This window comes from Serinus canaria, chromosome 1 (genome assembly GCF_022539315.1).
Source record: "Serinus canaria isolate serCan28SL12 chromosome 1, serCan2020, whole genome shotgun sequence".
In the NCBI taxonomy this organism is placed as follows: domain Eukaryota; kingdom Metazoa; phylum Chordata; class Aves; order Passeriformes; family Fringillidae; genus Serinus; species Serinus canaria.
Window position 1 is genome coordinate 108,181,615 of NC_066313.1, and position 19,610 is coordinate 108,201,224.

Below are 19,610 nucleotides of genomic sequence, written 5' to 3' on the forward strand. Positions count from 1 at the left end.
GGCGGCGCGCGGGGTCCGCGGTGTGACACAATTACAACAACTTTGGGTAGCGGCTCCGGGGAAGTTTGTACGGGCGGCAAAACACACCCCGAGCCGCGGGGCAGGCGGGGAGGGTCCCCCCCGGCTCCCCGACACCTCGCTTCCCCGCGCCGCCGGCGGCGAGCGGCGATGTAAACACCGCTCCGCCGCCATCCGCAGCCGCCGCCTCCTCCTCCTCCCCCGAGTCTCCAGCGCTGGGGCTCCCTCCCCCCTCCTTCCCTCCCTCCCTCCTCCTCCTCCTCCGAGCAGCGGGGCTTCCCCCCGCCTCCCTCCCTCCCTCTCCCCTCCCCTCCCCTCCCTCCCTCCATCCCTCCCTCCCCCTCCCTGCCGGCTGTTGTTGTTGTAATAAAAGTTGTGGTGTGTGTGTGTGTCGGGCACCCCGCCCCGCCCGGCGCTGGGGGGTGTTGGGGGCGCGCAGGGAGGGGGGGGTGCGATCCGCGAGTTAATTACGCTGCGTTTCCATGAAATCGTGCGGAGTGTCGCTCGCCGCCGCCGCCTCTGCTGCTCCTTTCGGTGATGAGGAAAAGAAAATGGCGGCGGGGAAAGCGAGCGGCCAGAGCGAGGAGGACTTCGCCAGCTTGACAGCCCAGGAGAGAGAAGCCCTATCCGGCCTCGACAGGTACCCGCTCCCCACTGCGCCCCGGCCGCCTCCGTGTCCCGGCTCGGCCCGCGCTCCCTCCGTGTCCCCCCGCTCCCCTGCCCGCGGCTCCCCGTGCGCCGCCGCTCCCGGGCCGCGCTCTGCCCTCGCCCGCCCGCCGCGCTGACTCTCGCTAACGCCGGTGCCTCTCTCTCCCCTCCCTCCCGCCCGCTCCCCTCCTCGCAGCCGGCTCTTCGGATTTCTGAGGCTTCATGAAGATGGCGCCAGAACGAAGGCCTTGCTGTTAAAGGTAAGCGCGAGGGTGGATGTGGAGCGGGGATGGGGGGGAGGGGGGGGGAAACGGGGGATGGGGAGCGAGGCGGCCCCGCCGCCCCTTCCCTCGGGACCCCCGGGCCCGCACGGTGAGTGTGTGCAGGGGGTGTGCGGGGGGCACCGCCACCGCCGCGGGGTCTCAGTGCGTTGCTGCCGCCCCTTTGCCCCTTTCCTTTTTACCCCCCATCCCCCCGCCATTCTCCCCGAGCGGGACGAGGGGAGCGTGGCCATGCGGGTGCCTGTCCAGCCCTGGGACGGGAAAGTGGCGGAACCCGGGGCCGGGAGCGGACGGGCCGGGGGAGGGGGCGCGGGGGTGGAGGGGGGGAGGCGGAGGACGACGAGGAGGAGGCGGCAGCGGGGGGAGAGCGAGCGAGGGAGGGAGGGCGCGCTCGGCGCTGCTGACGTTGCCGCTCCCCGGACCCTCCCTCGTGATTTTCGCCCCCCGCCGCCGGCAACGGAGCCGGGGCCGGAGCCCACAGGGAGCGCGGGGTCCGGGCTGGGCCGGGCGCGGCGCTGAGCGGCTCCCGGAGCCCGTCCGAGTGACTTGTTTACTCTGCGGGCCCCGCTGCCTCCATCCAGCGTGCCCGGTCCTCACCGAGCCCCGCGTCCCGCTCGCCGTCCCGGCTTGACAGGGAGCGGGGCGTTCCGCGGGCTGCTGCCGCCCGGCCCGGTGTCCGGAGAGAGGTGTTTGTCTCTGTGGAAAGTTGTTGGCCCTGTCATTTAGTTAAGTAATGGCTGCTCCTGTCGGCCCAAGATGGCCGGACAGGGAGGAGAAAGAGAAGGGGGGGGAGGTAAACACGAAACAAACACCGGGAGCGAATGTGGGGAGCGTGGAGCCCCCGGTGAAGGCTGAGGGAAACTCTCCTGCGCATCCCAAGTTCTTTCTGGGCGCTTTCCTGCTGCTTTGCAGCGCCGGTGCCCTCCTTATCAACCTGTAGCACGTTCTACTGCCCATCCGTGAGCTACTGACAAAGGCTGTGCGAGCCGAGTGTCTGCCAGCTGTGCTTAAAACACCACACGCCAGGGAAATGTTCGGGTAGCAGAATAAGTGGAACTGTTTTTGAAATGCCACACGGCTGAAGCAAAGGGGACAGTGCTACTCTGGTTCCTGCTTCCTGGCTTGTTCCTGTCAGTAGTCTGGCGTTTGACACTGCTCATCTCATTGTTGTGCCCGGACTGTATCTTGGAGAATTTTTTTTTCTGCTGCTGGTTTTGGTTGATCTGAAGATTTGACTCTAAGGCGTGTTGTATTGGGTAGCCGAGGCCTTTGCTTGTGTTTGGGTGTTTTATTTCTGGCAGGATTGGAAAAGCTCTATATCAGGACCTGGGGGGAGGGGGAGGGATGGAAGGAGAAGCGAGTACACTTTCCTTTCTGCTTATAGTTTAAAAGAAAAACATCTCGCGGTTTCCTTTCGATTTTCAGAGTTATTTATAAGAGCACTTCTTCCCATTAATCAAAAAGGTAGGGGAGTGACATGTCAAACCAGTTAAATAACGTACATTAACTGTTGGTGGACCAGAACTAGTGTCTGCTGTGTGAATGCTGCTGAGGCTATCGGAAATATTAGACCGAATCCCATATGGGATAGAGCTTAAGGATGCCGGATAGAAAATAAAAGCTTCACATCTCATTGGATCATCTGTCACATAAAATCCCTGGTTTAAGTTTTATTTTGCGTACTGTAAAATTAAGTGGTGCAAGGAGCAATTCAGCCTATTAGTTGAGTTTTGTGCCTTTCTTACATGTAGTGCTTTTTTTAAAATGCCAGTCAATTGTAATTTTAGAATATACAATATGAAGTTGTAGGGCATTTTGATAGTTTTGAAAAACGTTTTCAGAAATATCTATGTATGTTCTTTTGCTGTATTAAGCTGTGAATCCATGAAGTGAATACTAAAAAAATCCCCAAGCAAATCAAATATTTTGCTATTTCACCTCAGTTTTTGGATGGTGTTTTGTACATTTATGAATTGCGTTGTAACTCACAAAGCATGTTCTTTGTAAAACTTGTTTCTGAGAAAGGTAGATTATTTAAGGAAATAGAAGGATTAAAACGTTGCTGTTCAGTGCAGAGATGTTCGAGAGGAATTTCTTGGTTTGAACCAGTTTCGGTTTTGTTTGTGCTTTTTACTTTGAAGGAACGTGCTTGTGTTTCTGTTACCGATAAGAAGTTGCTATTTTTAAGGTAATATCTGCTTCGTTCCTGTTCCGTGTGAAGCTTTATGCAATTTATGCTCTGTTGAGGGCTTTAGAACAATTAATCTAGCAGACCACTTTAATTCAATGTAGCGGTTACTTTTTATAGTAGAAACTGTGGCCGAATATACGTGCAGTTAATTAATAGGTTTTACAGTGATAGCAACAAAATGTTTCCTTTTGTGCATGGAGCAACAACAGCTAACAAAGACCCTAGACTACATAATTATGAAATCCTGACTGACTGATTTAAGAATCTACAAGGCAGCACGTTACAGTGTGAGATTTATGTGTAAGTGTAGCAGGTAAGAAAAACCATTGAGTCATGTTTCCAAAGGAATTCTTCACAAAGGCAGAAATTTATCAGTGCTCCCCTCGATGTGAGAGGAGCACACCTACTATTGAACCTTTTCCAGAGGCTGCCCGGCTGGAGCAGTGAGTGCTCTATGGGGTCTGGCAGTGCTCCCTGGTTACCTGTGCTTGAGGTGGCAGGAGCAGGGTTCCTGTCTGGGGAGGCTCACAGGAGGCTTTGGGTTGTAAGTATTTGAGAAACAGCTCCCTTCCCTACTCCTGCAGCAGGAGGAGTCTGTTCTAGGCTTAAATTTGGTGCCTGGGTGCAAGAATACAGTCATTTTTGGTGGGGTTCACTAAGAGGTGTGCGTTGGCTTGGAGGGGATTGCAGGAGGCGTTTGCAGTGGGTCCTTTAGTTTAACAAAGCCACACCCTGACAGGATTTAATAATAAGAATACTGGGATCTCTTTGAGAGATGGAGGAAGCTTCATGTCTAGAGCTTTAATTTAGTTGTGGGTTCTATTTGTGCTGCAGGTCTGCAGTCCCCCGTTTTTTGGTGGTTTTGCTTTGTAGGATGTAGCATCATGAACTGAGCCAAGCTGTGCTGCTGTGTGTAGCAAATCAAAAGCGCAGCTAGGACATGAGATCTGTACAATTTTATGAATTATTGAAGGTATGGATTAAGGGTCAGGAATATTGTAATGTTGCCCCATGTATTGGGTATGTGATAAGCCAATAGAAACTTTCCTGTAATGGTGTACATGCTGTGAGTGTGTCTGACAAAGGAATGGAATTTTCTGTTGCCAAAAATTTTGCGTTTATTTTGCAGAAAAAGGAGCTTGAAAATCATAGTTTGCAGTTAGTGTGGTTTTGGGAAAGAGGGGAGGGAAATTAAGATATCACCTTTCAAACTGGTTGAAATGCTGGAAATCCAACGTAGTCAGTCTTGTGCAGGAGAAAGTGTTCACTATTATGCTTCCGTAGTTGACAAGAACATTAACGTGAAGGAGGAAAAAACCCCAAAACAAAAACTCTGCTGGTGTCTTGATGTCTCTTTCTCCCAGGAAGGCATTCTAGCAGGAGTGAAGCTTAAAGATTACTTGAGGGGGGAGGGTGAGGATATCCATTGTATTGGAAGTGAATTGCAAAGCATTTCCTTTTTTTTTCTTCCTTTCGTTTTTGTTTTTGATGATGTTTCCAGTGTTTAGCCAAAGTTGATTGCAGTGACAAACCATCGTTTCATAAGCTGTAATTGGCATCTGTACAGATGTAGGTTGATGTAGCTGGTCTGATGTATTGGGTATAAGATGCTTGTTAATTCCTATTCATTGAGTTTAATCAGTTTGTCATATCCTGTGGACAAAAACTGAAGCATGTTTCCATTTAAAAGTATTGATGTTGGAGTCGATTTGGAGAGATGAAGTAGTTCCACACAATATGCCATGTTTTAGTCTGTGTTTCTTCTCATGGTTTAGCAGCCCTTTTGTTTTCCAGCTGATTTTAAAAATGGTATTTCCTTTGTGTGAAGGCCACATATGTTGACAAAATTAACAGTGTGCTTATCTGTGCTTTTATGAAGCTTACAAAATAAATGCACAGTGACAATATTCTTTCATTTTTCTTACAGTTTTAGTGTTGCTTGTTTGAAAATAGTTTCAGACAATGTGAATTAGTATATGTTGACTTTGTCCTTTCAGTGTTGACATTAAAGTTAATTTCCTACTAATCCATAATAAAATATACACAGTTCTATTTATAACAAACTGCTTGAAAAATAATTATGCAAGAAAACATTTTAGCAGGTTAATCTTAGCGTAGTAAAGTGTTTTCTTCTTTTTTCACTAACTAGAAAGATTTTGGCTTGATTTATTTTCTTCAAAACAAAGAAATATTGCTTGAAAAATAATTAAGAATGTTTGTCTTATATAATGACTGTACTGGGAATTGAGAAACTGGAAATTGGTACCAGGAGACGTTTGTAAGGCACTCCAGGAAGTGGGCAACCTCTCCAATTTCTGTAAATTTGTATCTGAGTTGTTCCTTTATGTTTGGGTTTGTTTTTTTTGTTGTGCATTTTCTATTACTGGTTTATTATTTAGTGTACTGTTTGTCCTGTGGAACAAGTTGAAGTTGGATAAAATTTTGTAAATTGTGTTATGGGTGGAACTGGTTTTCTAGCATTTTTTGAAGGAGTCACGTTTTTGAGAGTGTTTATTGGGTAATTTTAACTGAGCCATAGATTTTTTTAAGATCAGTATTTTATTATTTTGTATGCAGTTTGTGTTAGTAGGGTGCAGCTTTTTGGGATCCCATTAAGGTGTAATGGGTGACACATTCTATAGTTTCTGGTTGTACCATGTTTATACTTGGAAATCACAGCCATAGTGTATATAATGGTTGTGTATCCTGGTACTTGGTTATAGGTTTGAAGTATTTGTACTTCATCCAGTATTAAAACCATTTTATTTAAAATGGACATTACACAGTACTGTAAGTATGAAATACTTAGCATGTGTTGATACTTTCACAGCTAGTGTTCAAGACTTTTTTTTTTTTAATAGTGGGATTTTATTGCTCTAAACATATATTCCTGAATGTTTTGGCTATTCCTCAAGTGTAAAGTATAGTGTTGGTACTACTTTCCAAAGGCAAGAAAATTGATGAAGTCAGAAACATTACACTTGTCATTTTAATGTGTTAATGAAGCGAGAGGGATGGATCTCTGTCCACAAACAAAATGCTTTTGTAGAGGTGTAATTAGGATTACAGGACACTTGGTGTGTTGCATTTGCATTTCAGCAAGTTTTATCTTCACTGTCAGGAGACCATTAATAGGGAATATAATGTAAGATATTTTTGTTGTTGCTGTTGAATGCATGTTACGTATTGTAGCTTTTAAGTACTGATCTGGTGAGTCTGGAGGCTGAAGTTGTCCATTCCTCTAAGTGGTACACATGCATCGTGTTAAGGTAATTTGTGCCCTCCTGACTTTAGTAATCAAATAGCCAAAATGAGCAGTGGTTGAGGATGGAGGAGAGAGGGAAACACTGCTGTATTTTAGCAGCAGAGGAATAGAGCTTCTGATAAATTATTTAACTTTCAAAAGCATGAAGAAAAACTGTGGCAAGGATGGGACACAACTGTTTTCATCCCATTCCAGTAATTGAACCATTGATGCTTTTGTGCCTCATGCTACTCCTGGCCTCTAGCTTTCACATTTTCTCTAGGTGAATCCAGGTACAGTATGTGAAGAAGGAATAGACAGTCTAAAGCTTTGTCTGTGCATGGCATCACTCAGGTGTGCTTTCAGCATGGCTCTGTGCCTCTTGCCAGCCTGCATGGCTGTTTGTTCACTCTAGTGGGTTGAGTGGACTTGGTAATTATAGAGGTAAAACTATCTGCAAATGTTGATACCATCTGAAGTAAGTGTTGAAAGCATCTTCTAAAAGCTATGCCATATGTTTGTTATACCATTTTAGAAAAGAGTAGATGTTTCATGCTTGGATAGTTTGGTGCATGTAGAAACATTTGTTTTCCTTGCATTAGTGAGATGATACAAAATAAAAGAGAGTCATGGAAAATGTTTGTGGCTATAAAGTGACTTTTTCCTGATTAATACTTTTCACAAGACTTCCCAGTGCCAGAATTACATGTCATGGCCCACTGTTGGTCTTCATCCTTCTGACAATTAGGCACACTTATGTTCTGTGGAGAAATTAAGTTCTGGTTTCCAGCCTTACAGGTTCATCAGTTAAACCTAAGGTTATTCTCAGATTACTGAAAAAAATAGTTCTTCTTGGTCCTCACCTGGTAGAATTTTTGGATTATGGGAGGCATTCTGCTGTATTTTAAACAGTCTGAAAGGGAAAGTAATGTGTATATTTGTAGTTGGAGAATGCTTACATAGTTTTGTAAAAATCAGTTACTGCTTAGAAGGCTTGGATGAGCTTCTGCAGAAATGAATTAAGGAGATGGGCTGTGAGTGTCAGGTGAGTGCAGAACTGAGCTGGGTGGCAGGTTTAGTATGGTATCAGGTAATTCCAGGAGATGAACCACTGTCCTGCTCATTCTGAATGCAGATAGGTATATAGATACAACTTCAGTCCTTCAGTGCCATCCCTACCTTGTATTTTACATTAAAAACTCATGGAAGTTACTTAGTTTTAACCCCTTTTCTTGGTGAAGTCCTGCAGCTGTGGTGTTTGAAGCATGATGTTTGAATAATGTGCTTTCACAATTAAACATTGAAGTGATGCTTATTAAACTTGATGTGTCATTATAGAGAGCAGTTGACTCTTTGTAGAAAATGTTAGCAATGTTAATCTTGCAGAATGCCTAATTTGTAGTTAAAACCAGACAAAATTGAAATCAGTGGGTCTTGTATGGAGCCCTGTGAAGGCTGCCAGGATTTGTATAGGTGCACCTGAGAGGATGAGCTTAGTACCTTACAGAACATTTTTGGTATGAAGAAAGAAAGGGATTGTGTTGAATGTAGTTCAGTCTGAGTTTGTTGGACGAGGGAAGTTCAGTAAAGCAAGAAAAAACTCTTAAATATTTATTACAGGTTTCTGCTTTATGGATAGGCAGACTAAAGAAATAACTATAATAGAGTAATTCGTCTGTGGAAAAGCTCTTTCCAAGACTGGCCTGTTTAAATAGGGGTCTGTTCAAAGCTTGTTTTCAAGATGAGTTTTACTGATACTGTCACAAGTAGGTTGGGCCATTTGATTGAAACTTTATAATGGCCACAAGCCAGTTTGCTTGTGGCCATTATAAAGTTTGTTGAATGGTGGATGTCTAAAATGAGCCTCTGTCTTAAGTTTTGCAGTGGTTCAGGTATTATTCTTGATACTGAATATTTTTATTTGTATTTAGAGAGTCATAGGAAGGTATTACTTACATACCTAAAATACCATGTTAATGAACTAAACCCCCATTAAGCATATCTGGGAGTTGAAGAATATTGTTTATCAGGTACTTTCACTTCAGAGTGTGAGAGGATGCAGGGATCACCATCAGAGCTGTATTGACAAATTACCTTCCTTTATGGTTCTTGGATTTGCTATGCAGCATTCATGGCAGAAGCTTATTTAATTAAGATGTAGAATTAAGATCTCATTTACAGTTTTGTAAAGGGAGTGACTAAAATTGTGTATTAAATTACAAACAGAGCACTGTATGTCCGCATATGAATTTCTTTTGTGGTAAGTTGTTAAATTAATTGTTGTTTGTTAAAATGGCTTTAAGTCATTTCCTTTTCTCACAGTGGCATTTGAGAATAATGATTCACTTCTTACTATTGATTGGTTATTAAAGCAAACTGGATTAATTTTCCTTAAATTTCTGCTTCCATTTTGAGAATTTAAAATTCTGAGCAATTTTAGAGTATCATTTGCAGCATTAGACAGAAGATCCAGTGCAACAGCTTTTCAAATAGAGCCAAGAAATGTATTTTTTTGGTCAATATTCTGTTGCTTCTGCTCTAGTTGCCATTTTAACTTTTTATTTAAGCAGCGTTTTCGTTATCTTATGGTTTGAAAACTTGCACAGGAAAAAATAGTAGAATAATTAATTGAAGTTAAGTTTTTATTTTTAGTTATTTTTCTTCTACCTACCAGAAGTTTAAGTACTCTGTTGCTTCTTATATGTTTCAGTGAAACATCTTTGGGCCTGTGTGATGAACCAGGCTGGAGAGCTGCTTCAGCTCAAAAATACCCTAGTAAAAATAGAAAACTCACTAGTTTTAAGTAACCAGTATTGAAGGTTAGTACTAAGGTTTTAGAAATTCAAAGACCCAGCTTCTGTATGCTCAGAACTGAGTTGGGAGGGATTTCAAGGGAAGATTCCATGCAGAAGGCTCTTCTGGAAGCATGAAACCAGTTCATCACCTTTAAATGGAAGGGAAGTAGGTAGGGTAAGAGATGCCCATGTCTTAGCTGCAAGCTCCTGAGTCTGCTCAAAACCAAAAGAGGAGTGTACCATGGATAGAAAAATGAACAAATACCCATTGAGAACCACAAGGGCATTGCCAGAGTGTGCAGAGGTGCAGTTAGAAAAGTAAAAGCTCAGCTGGACTTGAGATTGGCTGGAGATGTCAGAAACTACAAGAAAGAATCATAAACAACAAGTACAAGCAGGAGAAAATGCTGGCCCACTATTAAACAGGAGAGGTGAATTAGTTGCCAACCAAGGCTAAAGAGCCAGAGGTTCTCTGCACTTCTTTCACCTCTTTTTACCAGCACGCTTGGGCCCCAGATCTTGGGAACAAAAATCCAGTTCCATGCACAGACCTACTGTCTTTGAAGGAATTACTGGGGTGTAAGCTATTACAGGAGCTTGACCCCTCAAATTAGGGTTAAGAGAGGTGTTAAGAGAGCTGGCTGGATACTGCTGGGAGACTGCTCTCTGTAATCTTTGAGAAGTTGTAAAGGCTGGGGAATGTTCCAGAAGACTGGGGAGAAGGCTCATGTTGCCCCATCTTCAAGAAGGGTTTAAACAAGAAGGCAGGAAATTATCAGCCCATCAGTACTTCAGTCCCAGGGAAAGTTATGATATGAATCCTGATGAAGCACATGGTTGGGAAAAGCTGGTATGGATTCAGCAAGGGCAAATCATTCTTGGCAAACCTGATTTCCTCCTAGCACAGAGTAACCTGCTTGGTGAATGTGGAACTAGTGGTGGACATTGTCTTCCTCCATTTCAAGTCTTCCCATGCTGTTTCCACAGCCTCTTCCTAGAGAAACCAACATGTTATTTTCCAGACAAGGGATCTGAGAGCTTGGCTGATGGACAGCACCCAGAGCAGAGTGGGAAATGCTCTTTTTCAAACTTGCTACAAATGGGGTCCCCAGGGACTGATTTTGGGTCACTGTTTAACACCATCGTGAGTGATCTGGATGGTGGGATCAAGTGTGCCCTCATGAATTTTGCTGATGGTACCAAACTGAGTGGGGAAGTGAACCTGCAGAAAGGAGAGCTGGCCTGGATGGGCTGATGAGAACCTTTAAAGTTCAGCAAAGACAAGTGCATGTGGGAGAGCCTGATCCAGGAGTGCAGCACAGTCTGAGATCTTTATGGCTGGGAAGCAACTCTCTGGAAATGGACCTGGGAGTCCTGGTGGATTTAGCTCAGTAAAAATGAGCTGTGTACTACTGTGGCAAAAGGAGACTGGGATGCTGGATTGCACCAACAAGGGCATCACCAACAAGGACAAAGGAGTTATCATTGCACTCTACTCAGTGCTGGTCAAGCCACACCTGGAATACTTGTGTGCACTTTTGGTGCTCACTAAATAAAACAGGTGTGGCCAGGCTGGAGAAGGTCCAGAGAAGGGCTACAAAGATAATCAAAGGACTGAGAAGCTGAAGTGTGAAGAATGGCTGAGAGATCCTGGTTTGTTCAGCCTTGAGAAAGAGGGCTTTGGGGAAGATGTTACCAGCATGTTCCAGTACTTAAAGGGTGCCTACAAAGAAGATGGAGACTGCATTTTTACAAGGAGTTGCATTGATAATAAACGATTTAATGAGTACAGGTTACTCCTGTGGACTAACTTCCTATTGAACACAAGAAAAACTCACAAAGAGAACAGTCAGCCATTGGAATAATCTCTCCAGGGCAGTGGTGGGCTCTCCAGTGTTGAACACTTTCAAAATGCAGCTGGACAGTGTGCTGGGCCATGTCTAGCCTGTGCTTTTGTCAGGAAATGATGGATCAAATGTTTTTTTCGTGTTAAAGGAGGTGCTGCATGAGAATGGTGAGAATTCACACCACTTAGGGAGTCACACACACCCCACCCAAGACTTTGACTGCTGGGTCTGGAGTCCCTTTGCAGCCAGAGTGTGCAGTTACCTGGTGGATGGGTGCCCCTTCCAGCTCCTTGCTCCTACAGACTCTTGGGCACACTTCCTCCTTCAAGCTTGACCTTGAGTTCCCTGCAGCAAAAACTCAGGCATTGGATTTGTAAAATTAAATCATTTAATAGAGTGGTGCAGCAGCAGGTCTTGAGCTGGGTGCCTGCAGATGGGTACCCAGAACAAAGACATTCTTGGGCTTTTGTACCATTTTTGTACCCTTACATTGAGGTGTATTCTCTGATTCTGTGAATGCAGCTCATTTTTCAGGCATAAAAAGCTGTGAAGGTCCTTTGAGAGAGATTTCGGAGGCTGGGGTGGGTCCTGGTTAGTGTGACACTTATGTAAGTAATATTTATAAAACTATTGCTCCTTATTTTCTTGTGGAGAATGGAATTACCTGTATTTGGAGGCACAGGTTGCCAGGACTGGATTATATAGAATCACAGAATGGTTTGGGTTGGAAGGAGCCTTTAATATTGTGCAGTTACTCTCCTGCTGTGGACAGGGACATATGCCACTAGACCAGATTGCTTAAAGCCCCATCCAGTCTGTCCTTGAACACTCCAGGGATGGAACATCCACAACTTCTCTATCTTCATGGAGATGAGGGATGGAATGAGTGCAGTGACTTGGCTTCGTCACTCTAAAGGAATAACAAGTATTTTGTGAAGCTACCCTGCCGTAAGCAGATGTGGGAGAGATTCAGATCTGAGCATGTGTGCAGCAAGAACACCAAAATGTATGTTAGAAGGACTATATATGAGAGAACTCTGAATGAAGGAAAGATCCTGAGGTATCTAGGTTGAGTACTTAATGAATATGTTTGAACCTATGACTACTGAAAATCAGGCTACCATTTGATTTTAGGGGAATGGAGAAATGAAACAGTCTTTTGGGAAGGATTTTCAGAATATAGTATTATAATAAAAGGAAGAAATTTTTAGTTAAAGTAAGTAGAAGAAAGATGGAAGAAGAATACTTTCATGAGATGTGAGGAAGAGTAGGAAACTAAGGAATTGAATGGGTGGCTTAGTGATGCAGACCATTTTGGGGGTGAGGGGAATGGCAGTGTGAATCACAGTGTTTTTATTCTTTCCTGCAGCTACCTGAGTTTTATGCTTGGTTACCATCTAAACATTACTGGTAACTTCAGTGGCATTTAAGTGTTTAATGGTGCTGGGGCCTGCTTCAGAAGATTTTGAAATTTTGTTTTACCTGTTTTGTTCCCACTTTTACCCTGTTTTTAGAGAGTTTGTGTAGGATGTGAAAAAGCTTAGTAAGAGTTATATGCTCTAACAGAACTCTCTCCCATTTTTGAAATAAAAGTAAGATGTTGGCTGTGTTTTCTATGTCTTTATCTTAGACTGCTGCTTCCCTTTTTTCCTCCTTATTCCTCAAGGAAGGGAAGAGTAAAAAAACTTCTGCTTTTGCTTCTTTCCTCAAGGTGAAAATGAAGCTAAGATCTCTCGTGTCTGTTCTCAAGTCATGTTTTGCTGCCTTTAGATTTGAGGGATAAAGAAAGCTGAGCAAATGTGGAAGATACAGATGGATATGTTGAAAGGGCAAGAAATGAAGTGTGGAACTGAAAGCCTGTGTAAGGGAGAGTGATGCTGATCTAGAGAATTTAACAGTAAGTTTAATAGAACAAAGTGTAGAAAGAGTGTAAGATAAAGTGGAAGGATAAGAAAAATGGAGAACATCCTTTATATAACAACATAAAGCATGTCATAGGCAACCTCTGACAGGAGAGAAAGTGCAATGATATTGGGAAGAATAAAGAGCTGCAAAAATTATGTACATTGGTTGGTAAACTTTAATGGAGCTTCTGGGCATGTTACAAATATAGTACCTAAGGGTAGATTTTACACACCATGGTTCTCAAAGCTTTATGTGTTCTTAGTCTCTGGTGTGGTGCACAGAAATGTGTTGTTTTCCAAGTATTTTTAATCTCTCCTGCCTTTTAATGGTTGGAAGGGCAGAGCCTTTGAATTTGTGATTTTGTTAATACTTGAACACTAAGTTTTCGAGAATAGGAGACTGCAAAATTCTGAAGGACTGCTAGATTTCAAGTGTTCCCTATTAAAATTATCAACAAATTAGGCTTATGGGTCTTTTTTGCTTCTTAAAAAAGTTTTTTCCTCGCTTTTAAGCAGAAATGAGTTTTCATTTGTTCCTTTTTTAAATCAAAGAAAAGGGTGAGAACAGTTTTTCATAATTTCTGAAAAATAAATTATAGTAGGAAACTGTTCAGCTGCTTTAGAATCAGAACAGTACATACTTCTGTACTCCTTGCTTAAGAGGAAAATATTAAAAAAATTGTTGTGTATGAAGACAAAACTGGAAATATCAGGCAGTACAACAGAGATGTGAGTCTGAGCCAGCCTCTTCTGGTGCCCTTGTGAAACCCCTCAGATAGACTTAGAATCCTGAATATTCTGAGTTGGAAGGTACCCACAACGATCATCAAACTCCAGCTCCTGACCCCACAGAGGAAACCACCAAAAATCTCTGTGCCTGGGCATAGATCCACATCCTACCTTTAGTATAGGAGCACATGGAATTTAACTAAGAACTTATGGTTTTGTACTTGGGGGCATCTTAACTCTAGTTACTGTGTGAAGAAAATTAATAGTGGAAATGGCTTTAATGCCTCTTCTGGCTCTGTATGGGGAGGATTTGGAAGTGTTTATGCTTATAGCAGAGTTAATTTTTGTTGCCTAAGTAAATTGAGATCCCAGAAACCATGAGAGTCCATGTTAACTAATGAGCAGAATTAGGTCTCATTTTCTACCTTTAAAGGTCTCTGTTAACTTACAAGTTAATGTATTAAAAGTTTATTACTTCTGACAGTTTTCTGGGATTAGTTACATACTGTCCATCTTGGCTGAATTTGTGGGATTTTTTTTTTCTCCATATAGTGTCAGTACAAGTAATAGTTACAGGTTTACTTGTTATAAATAATTTTTAAAAAGTAATAATGGTTGAGTGGAAGCTTGGAAAGGAGGAGAGCATGGCAGAAGCTGTGTTGTAGCATGGAAATATATTGGAGACAGATGTGTTTGGGACAGGTAAAAGAATTGTGGAAGATTGTGTAAGAGTTCCTTAGGTAATTGTGGATGGTGGGGATGTGATCATTGCATAGGACTGCAGTGCCTGATTTTGGAGATGGCCTTCGGTGAATCAGTGAGTGTAGATGTGTTCAAACTCTGTGAGGAAAAACGTGGAATTAGAGTGTTGCAATCTGTTAATTCCCTGCCAGTAAAAATGTTGTCATCTTAAATTGTGTTTTTCTTTATGACTTGATTTTCTTTCATGGTGGTGGCTTGTTTTTTGCTTTTGAATGATAGAATGTTTTCCTGTAGTGCCAGTTGCAAACTTGCAGCTTGCCTGCATTGTGGCCAAAAATCTGAGAACAATGACTGCTCCATTATGTGCAGTGAGAAAGGAGCGATTGTACTACTTGCTTTTAATTGCTAATTAAGCCAAGTCCTCAGTAGTTTGAAAGAATGGAATAGTTTATGCCTTTCACTTTAGACCAGTATTTGCTACTTGGTTGAGGAGAATGATGGTAGGGGTGATTTTTATGAGGATTTCTGGATGAAAGTGAAAATACGCATTTTCATAAGAGCAGTCATTTTTCACAAGGAGCTCTGTGGATTCAGGGCATGTGTGGCCTGTGTGCTGGATTCAGGGCATGTGTGCTGCCTGTGGAACTGAGGAACAGCTTTGGACTTCAGTGCTGCTGGAGAAGGCCAGGCTATGTCACCTGCCCCATCCTCAGCACTCTGGGTTTTGCTTGACTGCTCCACTTCAGTTTCTGTGTCCAGTTTAAAGGTAATTTCAATTTTTACAGACAAGCAGCAGGAATATTCTAGAAAAAACTTGTTCACAGCTTGAGATTATTTTAGTTTGTTGTTGATTATTATTTTATTTTTTTAAGATCAGAGAATGATGCTACCCTAGTAGAGTGCAGCACTGATTCCAGTGCATTAGAACTCACTGACTTTAAAGATTCTTCAGCACAGCTAGGTAGGAATTTTTGACTCCAGGAAATTCTGCTTCCAGAGGGATTGGTAAGCAGATATGCAGATTTACCAACTGAATCAGGAAAACAAGTTTCAACTACAGGTCATTTCACAACTTTTTCCTCAGGGCTTTCTCACTTCCACAGCTAGAACTCAGAAATGGAACAAACTGATTTAGAGCAATTCATTAATGAGTTGCTTAAGGTCTGTCAGGCTTCAGACAGCTGGAAAAGGGAAGGAACACATTCCTGTTCCAATGGTTTCATTTTCATGATTTTTCTGCAGTATTTGAGAATCTTTCCAGATTCCTTTCATGTCATGGCTGAAATGAACTCATTCTCATGAGGAGATTACCTCTTTCACTTGGTGCTTTTTTTGTCAGTGGTTTCTTTTTCTAAACAACAACAAAAAAATACTATGGAGTAGTACTTATGGTACCTGGGATTAAGAATGAGTGTGCTGTCAAATTTGGACAACCTCTTGGTGTTCCCACGTGGATCTCAGGCTCTGCTGCTGTGCCTGTGCTGGCATTTCCTCTGCTCTGACAGGAGTTTCTGTGTTGGCATCACTGCACCATCACCTGCAGTGTCACAATCAAACCCCCTTAGAGCTGTAGTAGTTGAAGGGTTGTACTAAGGTGTGTGATTTTTCTTTTTTTTTTTTTTTTTTTTTCTTACCCTCATGCCTGAACGTGCCAGAGCTGGTTTTTGTGAAGCAGCAGTGGTGTCTGCAGCTGGGCCTTCCTGTGCTGTTGGGACACTGCTTGTGGGAAATGAGTTTTGTGGGTGAAAACTGCTGTGTGAGAAGCATGACCTGTGTTATTTAGGTGGCAGGTTGAAGAACTTTATTAGACATCAGATGCATTTGTAAGATGACACAACATTTATGGAACTTGATAGTGCTTGTTAAATTGGTAATCATTTGTGTAGAAGAAATTGACATTTTTCCTAGAAATTAACAAAGAGGTGCTGAATGGGTAGGGAAAGGTACTGTGATACTGCCTATCCTTCCACAATCAGATAAGAGAGTCAAATTAATTTAATTGCTACTTCTGAATAGTTTTGGTTCTTAGTGTAAAGCTGAGTTCTATTACTCCTTGAAATGCACATTTGAAGTGAAATGTTGCATTTTTTCCTGCATATGAATCAGAACCTTGGCATTTGATTATCCCTTTGGTTGGACCTCTGGCTTTGTAAGAATGTAAAAGGAAGATTCCCTTAGTTTTGGAGAAGGAGTACCTCATGGGAGGCACAGTTGCACAGCACTTGGGGATTGAGCTGGAATAAAGGGTGGAGCTTCCATTGCCAGGTGGCATTTACTGTGGAAGAGTGTCCATGGGGTTGCACCTACATGTCTGTATGAAGCTGTAAATCTCTGTAAGTTGTCTTGTCTTTAAGAAAAGCTCCATTGCTTGTGTAATGTTGCCCTCCTAACCTCTCCAGTAAGTTAACAGATTCATTTTTTTGTGTGTCTCCCCATCATGTTATCATTGCCCCCTGCAGTTTTAGATCTGGCTGTCTCAAATTTTGCAAGCACCTGGCCTGCTGTCACACAAGTGTCATGATGTGTGGTGTCAGTCATGAGTTTGCACGTAGTGGTTTGAAGAGATGTAGGTGAGAGGGAGACACTCAATTATTTTAGAAAAAAATAGTTTCAAGCTGTTTATTTTCACCATTACTAAATTTTCCACCTTTCCCCAGGTGTACTACTATGCTTTCCCATTAATGTGTGAATAAATATGCAAAATTAACCCAATTAATTGTAATAGCACATCTTAATATATACATATCTTAGAATGATCCTCACAGCTTTCTCTTGGATGCTGTCATACAAGTATTTAGTGTTTTATTTCAATGTATGTAGCCTTTGGAGTACTGTGGAGAAATCCCTTTCATTTAGTGTCATCTACTTTTAGGCAGGCAGAATGCAAAAACTGGTGTTCTCTCTGTGCTCTTGGAGGTCCTTGTTCTCAGTGGAGGAAATGTTGAGCCCTTACCACTCTCTACAACTCCCTGAAAAAAGGTTGTAGCCAGGTGGGGGTCAGTCTCTTCTCCCAGGAAACCAGGATTGGTCTTTTTCAGCTTTAAACAAGGCTTTCTCTTGGGCCACATCATTAAGTGCGGAAGTTATTTTATGCTTATCTTAATCTCACATATTTGACTTCTATAACCAGTGGAAGGAGGATCTCCCAAGATTTTGGGAAGTAGCTGGTATTTGTGACATGAATGTTCCAATTCATTGTTCACTCTAAGTGTAGGACTCTAAAATACGAAAGCTTTTGCTTCTGTCAGGCCGTATAGGAGGTGAAGGAAGGATCAGAGAATGGAGAAGGCTTGCAATGCTAAACTTGGGTTAAGGAGCCATCCCTGAGGGGGATCCCACCCTATAATGGAATTTTTTTTTCTTTTTTGTTTTGTAGCTGCTCTAAATTTGCAAACCTCCTGTATCTGATGTTTGCCTCACCTGGAGATCTGTGGGTCGGATACAAACTGACCTATTTGTTACATCTGGCACCTGAGGTCATGGAATAGGTGACTGCTGATGGTTGGAAATGAGTCCTGGAAATGGAGGAGATGCAAGCTGAGCCTTCTGGGAAGTTTTCAATACAACCCATAAATCCGTTTAGCAGAGTTTTCAGGAGAATTAAGGAATGTTTGAGAATTGCACAGTATCATTTACCTAGGGATGGCTTAGCCACAGGTAGTCCCCATGGAATGCAAATACTGAGACTGTTGTAATAAAAAAGGAATATTTTTTTGTGCTTCCTCCTCCCTGAATACTCACTGTTATCAGAAGAGAATTTTGGACCTTCCAGACTGGTCTAGCAAGACTTTTGAACCAGTGAATGGAGTTACGTCCATGGGCGTAAATTTAACTCAGACTTCCATGAGTGACCCTTTTTTTTCCAGGTCTGTAATGTGCACGTGCTCTTTGCCCCTGTCTGCATCTGAAACAGAGCTGCTCATGTCACAATTTCTAGGCTATTTTCCAGGAAGACTCAGCTCTGCTGTTTTCCAAACTTGTTTTTTCCCCATATGCTATGATCTACCTACCTATGCCAGTTTTGAGATTTGCTGTCTGGTGCAGCTGCTGATGGTTGTGATGGCTTCAGTGTCCCTGAGCCCTCTTCCTGCCTGTGGAAGACAGTGCTGAATAAATCACAGTGGATTTCATCATTAGCAGTCAGGCTCACAGCATTCCTCAAGGGAAAAGCAAAATGTAACAGTTCATACTTTTTTGCTTAATACCTTGACTGTAGAGTACATCTGCCACTGATGCAGCTGGAATACCAATAGCTGCTTTCCAGTGGCCCATGTCACATCTTTGTGGGCAGAACTGTGTATTTCCTGTTTTCAGGACATTATTTAGTTGCTCTGAGCCTTCTGGGAGGTCTCACACAAGATTCTGCTTGCTAACAAGCTATGTGTTAAATTTTATTGACAAAGGTCTTTTCACTTTGTATTTTTATACCTAGCATGTCATGCTGAAAACCTGTTTCACCAACTTAGAGCTACAGTTTCTATTTAAAAGGTGTATTTTGTACAGATAAACTGTACAAAAATAGTGGTAGTGATATCACTATCATTAGCTTTCGCTGTGATCACTGGAGACAGTGGTGGCTTTCTGATAGTGAAAGCAAGTAAGAGCATTAGGACATCACTGAAAACAGCACTTAGCTCATTTCAAAACACCCCACCATATCTAGACTTGGGTTGTTGAAAATGGGTAATAAATCAGCTATTTAATTTTTGAGTCCTTTACAAAAATGACAGCCAAATCCAACTGTAATGCTGCATTTTGCAGGATCTGGTAATGCTTTTGATCTTGTTGATAATATTTTTGAGAGAAAAATTGGCATTTTTTTGCTTTTGAGAATTAAGATAATTTTGAAATAATAGGTGGCAACAGCTACATATATGTGTTTTGGAAAAAGGAGCAAGTCTGAATCAGAAGCCTGCCAAGCAGATAAATGATGCAGCAGAAAGTGAATTACGTGTGTCTGCTCATCTGAAAGTGGGTGGGGAGAACATCTTTGTAAAAAAAAAAAAAAGTGTGTTCCATTACTTGGAGAACGTGGGACAGTGGCTTAGTGTTGCAGATCTTTTGAAAATGTGTGACCAGGATGATTGCTGAGGGCTTGGCTTTCTTGTAGCATGTTGGTGTTATCTCTGGAGGTCAGAGGGCTCATTCTTGGGTGCTGTGCTATGGCAGGCAGTGCGTGCTGGGCACGAGACATCCAAAGATGTTCAAGAAGTGATATCCAGTCTTATTTCTGTAGGGGAGGGTGGCGTTT

The 19,610-nt window shown here is 42.6% G+C and overlaps 1 protein-coding gene across 10 annotated transcripts in view; it reads left to right on the forward strand.

Annotated features, from left to right (window-relative positions):
* Window positions 1-341: 341 nt before the first annotated feature.
* The window catches only part of KDM6A (lysine demethylase 6A), a 151,187-nt gene continuing 131,918 nt past the window's right edge, over window positions 342-19,610 (forward strand). For 8 of the 10 annotated variants that reach the window (XM_018913470.2, XM_030234074.2, XM_050980365.1 and 5 more), the window contains exons 1-2: window positions 342-658; window positions 863-926. In XM_018913470.2, the coding sequence (XP_018769015.1) occupies window positions 501-658; window positions 863-926 (222 nt within the window). In that variant the 5' untranslated portion in view covers window positions 342-500. The remainder of the gene's footprint in view (window positions 659-862; window positions 927-19,610) is intronic. The other 2 variants (XM_009089598.4, XM_009089599.4) reach the window with 1 other exon arrangement.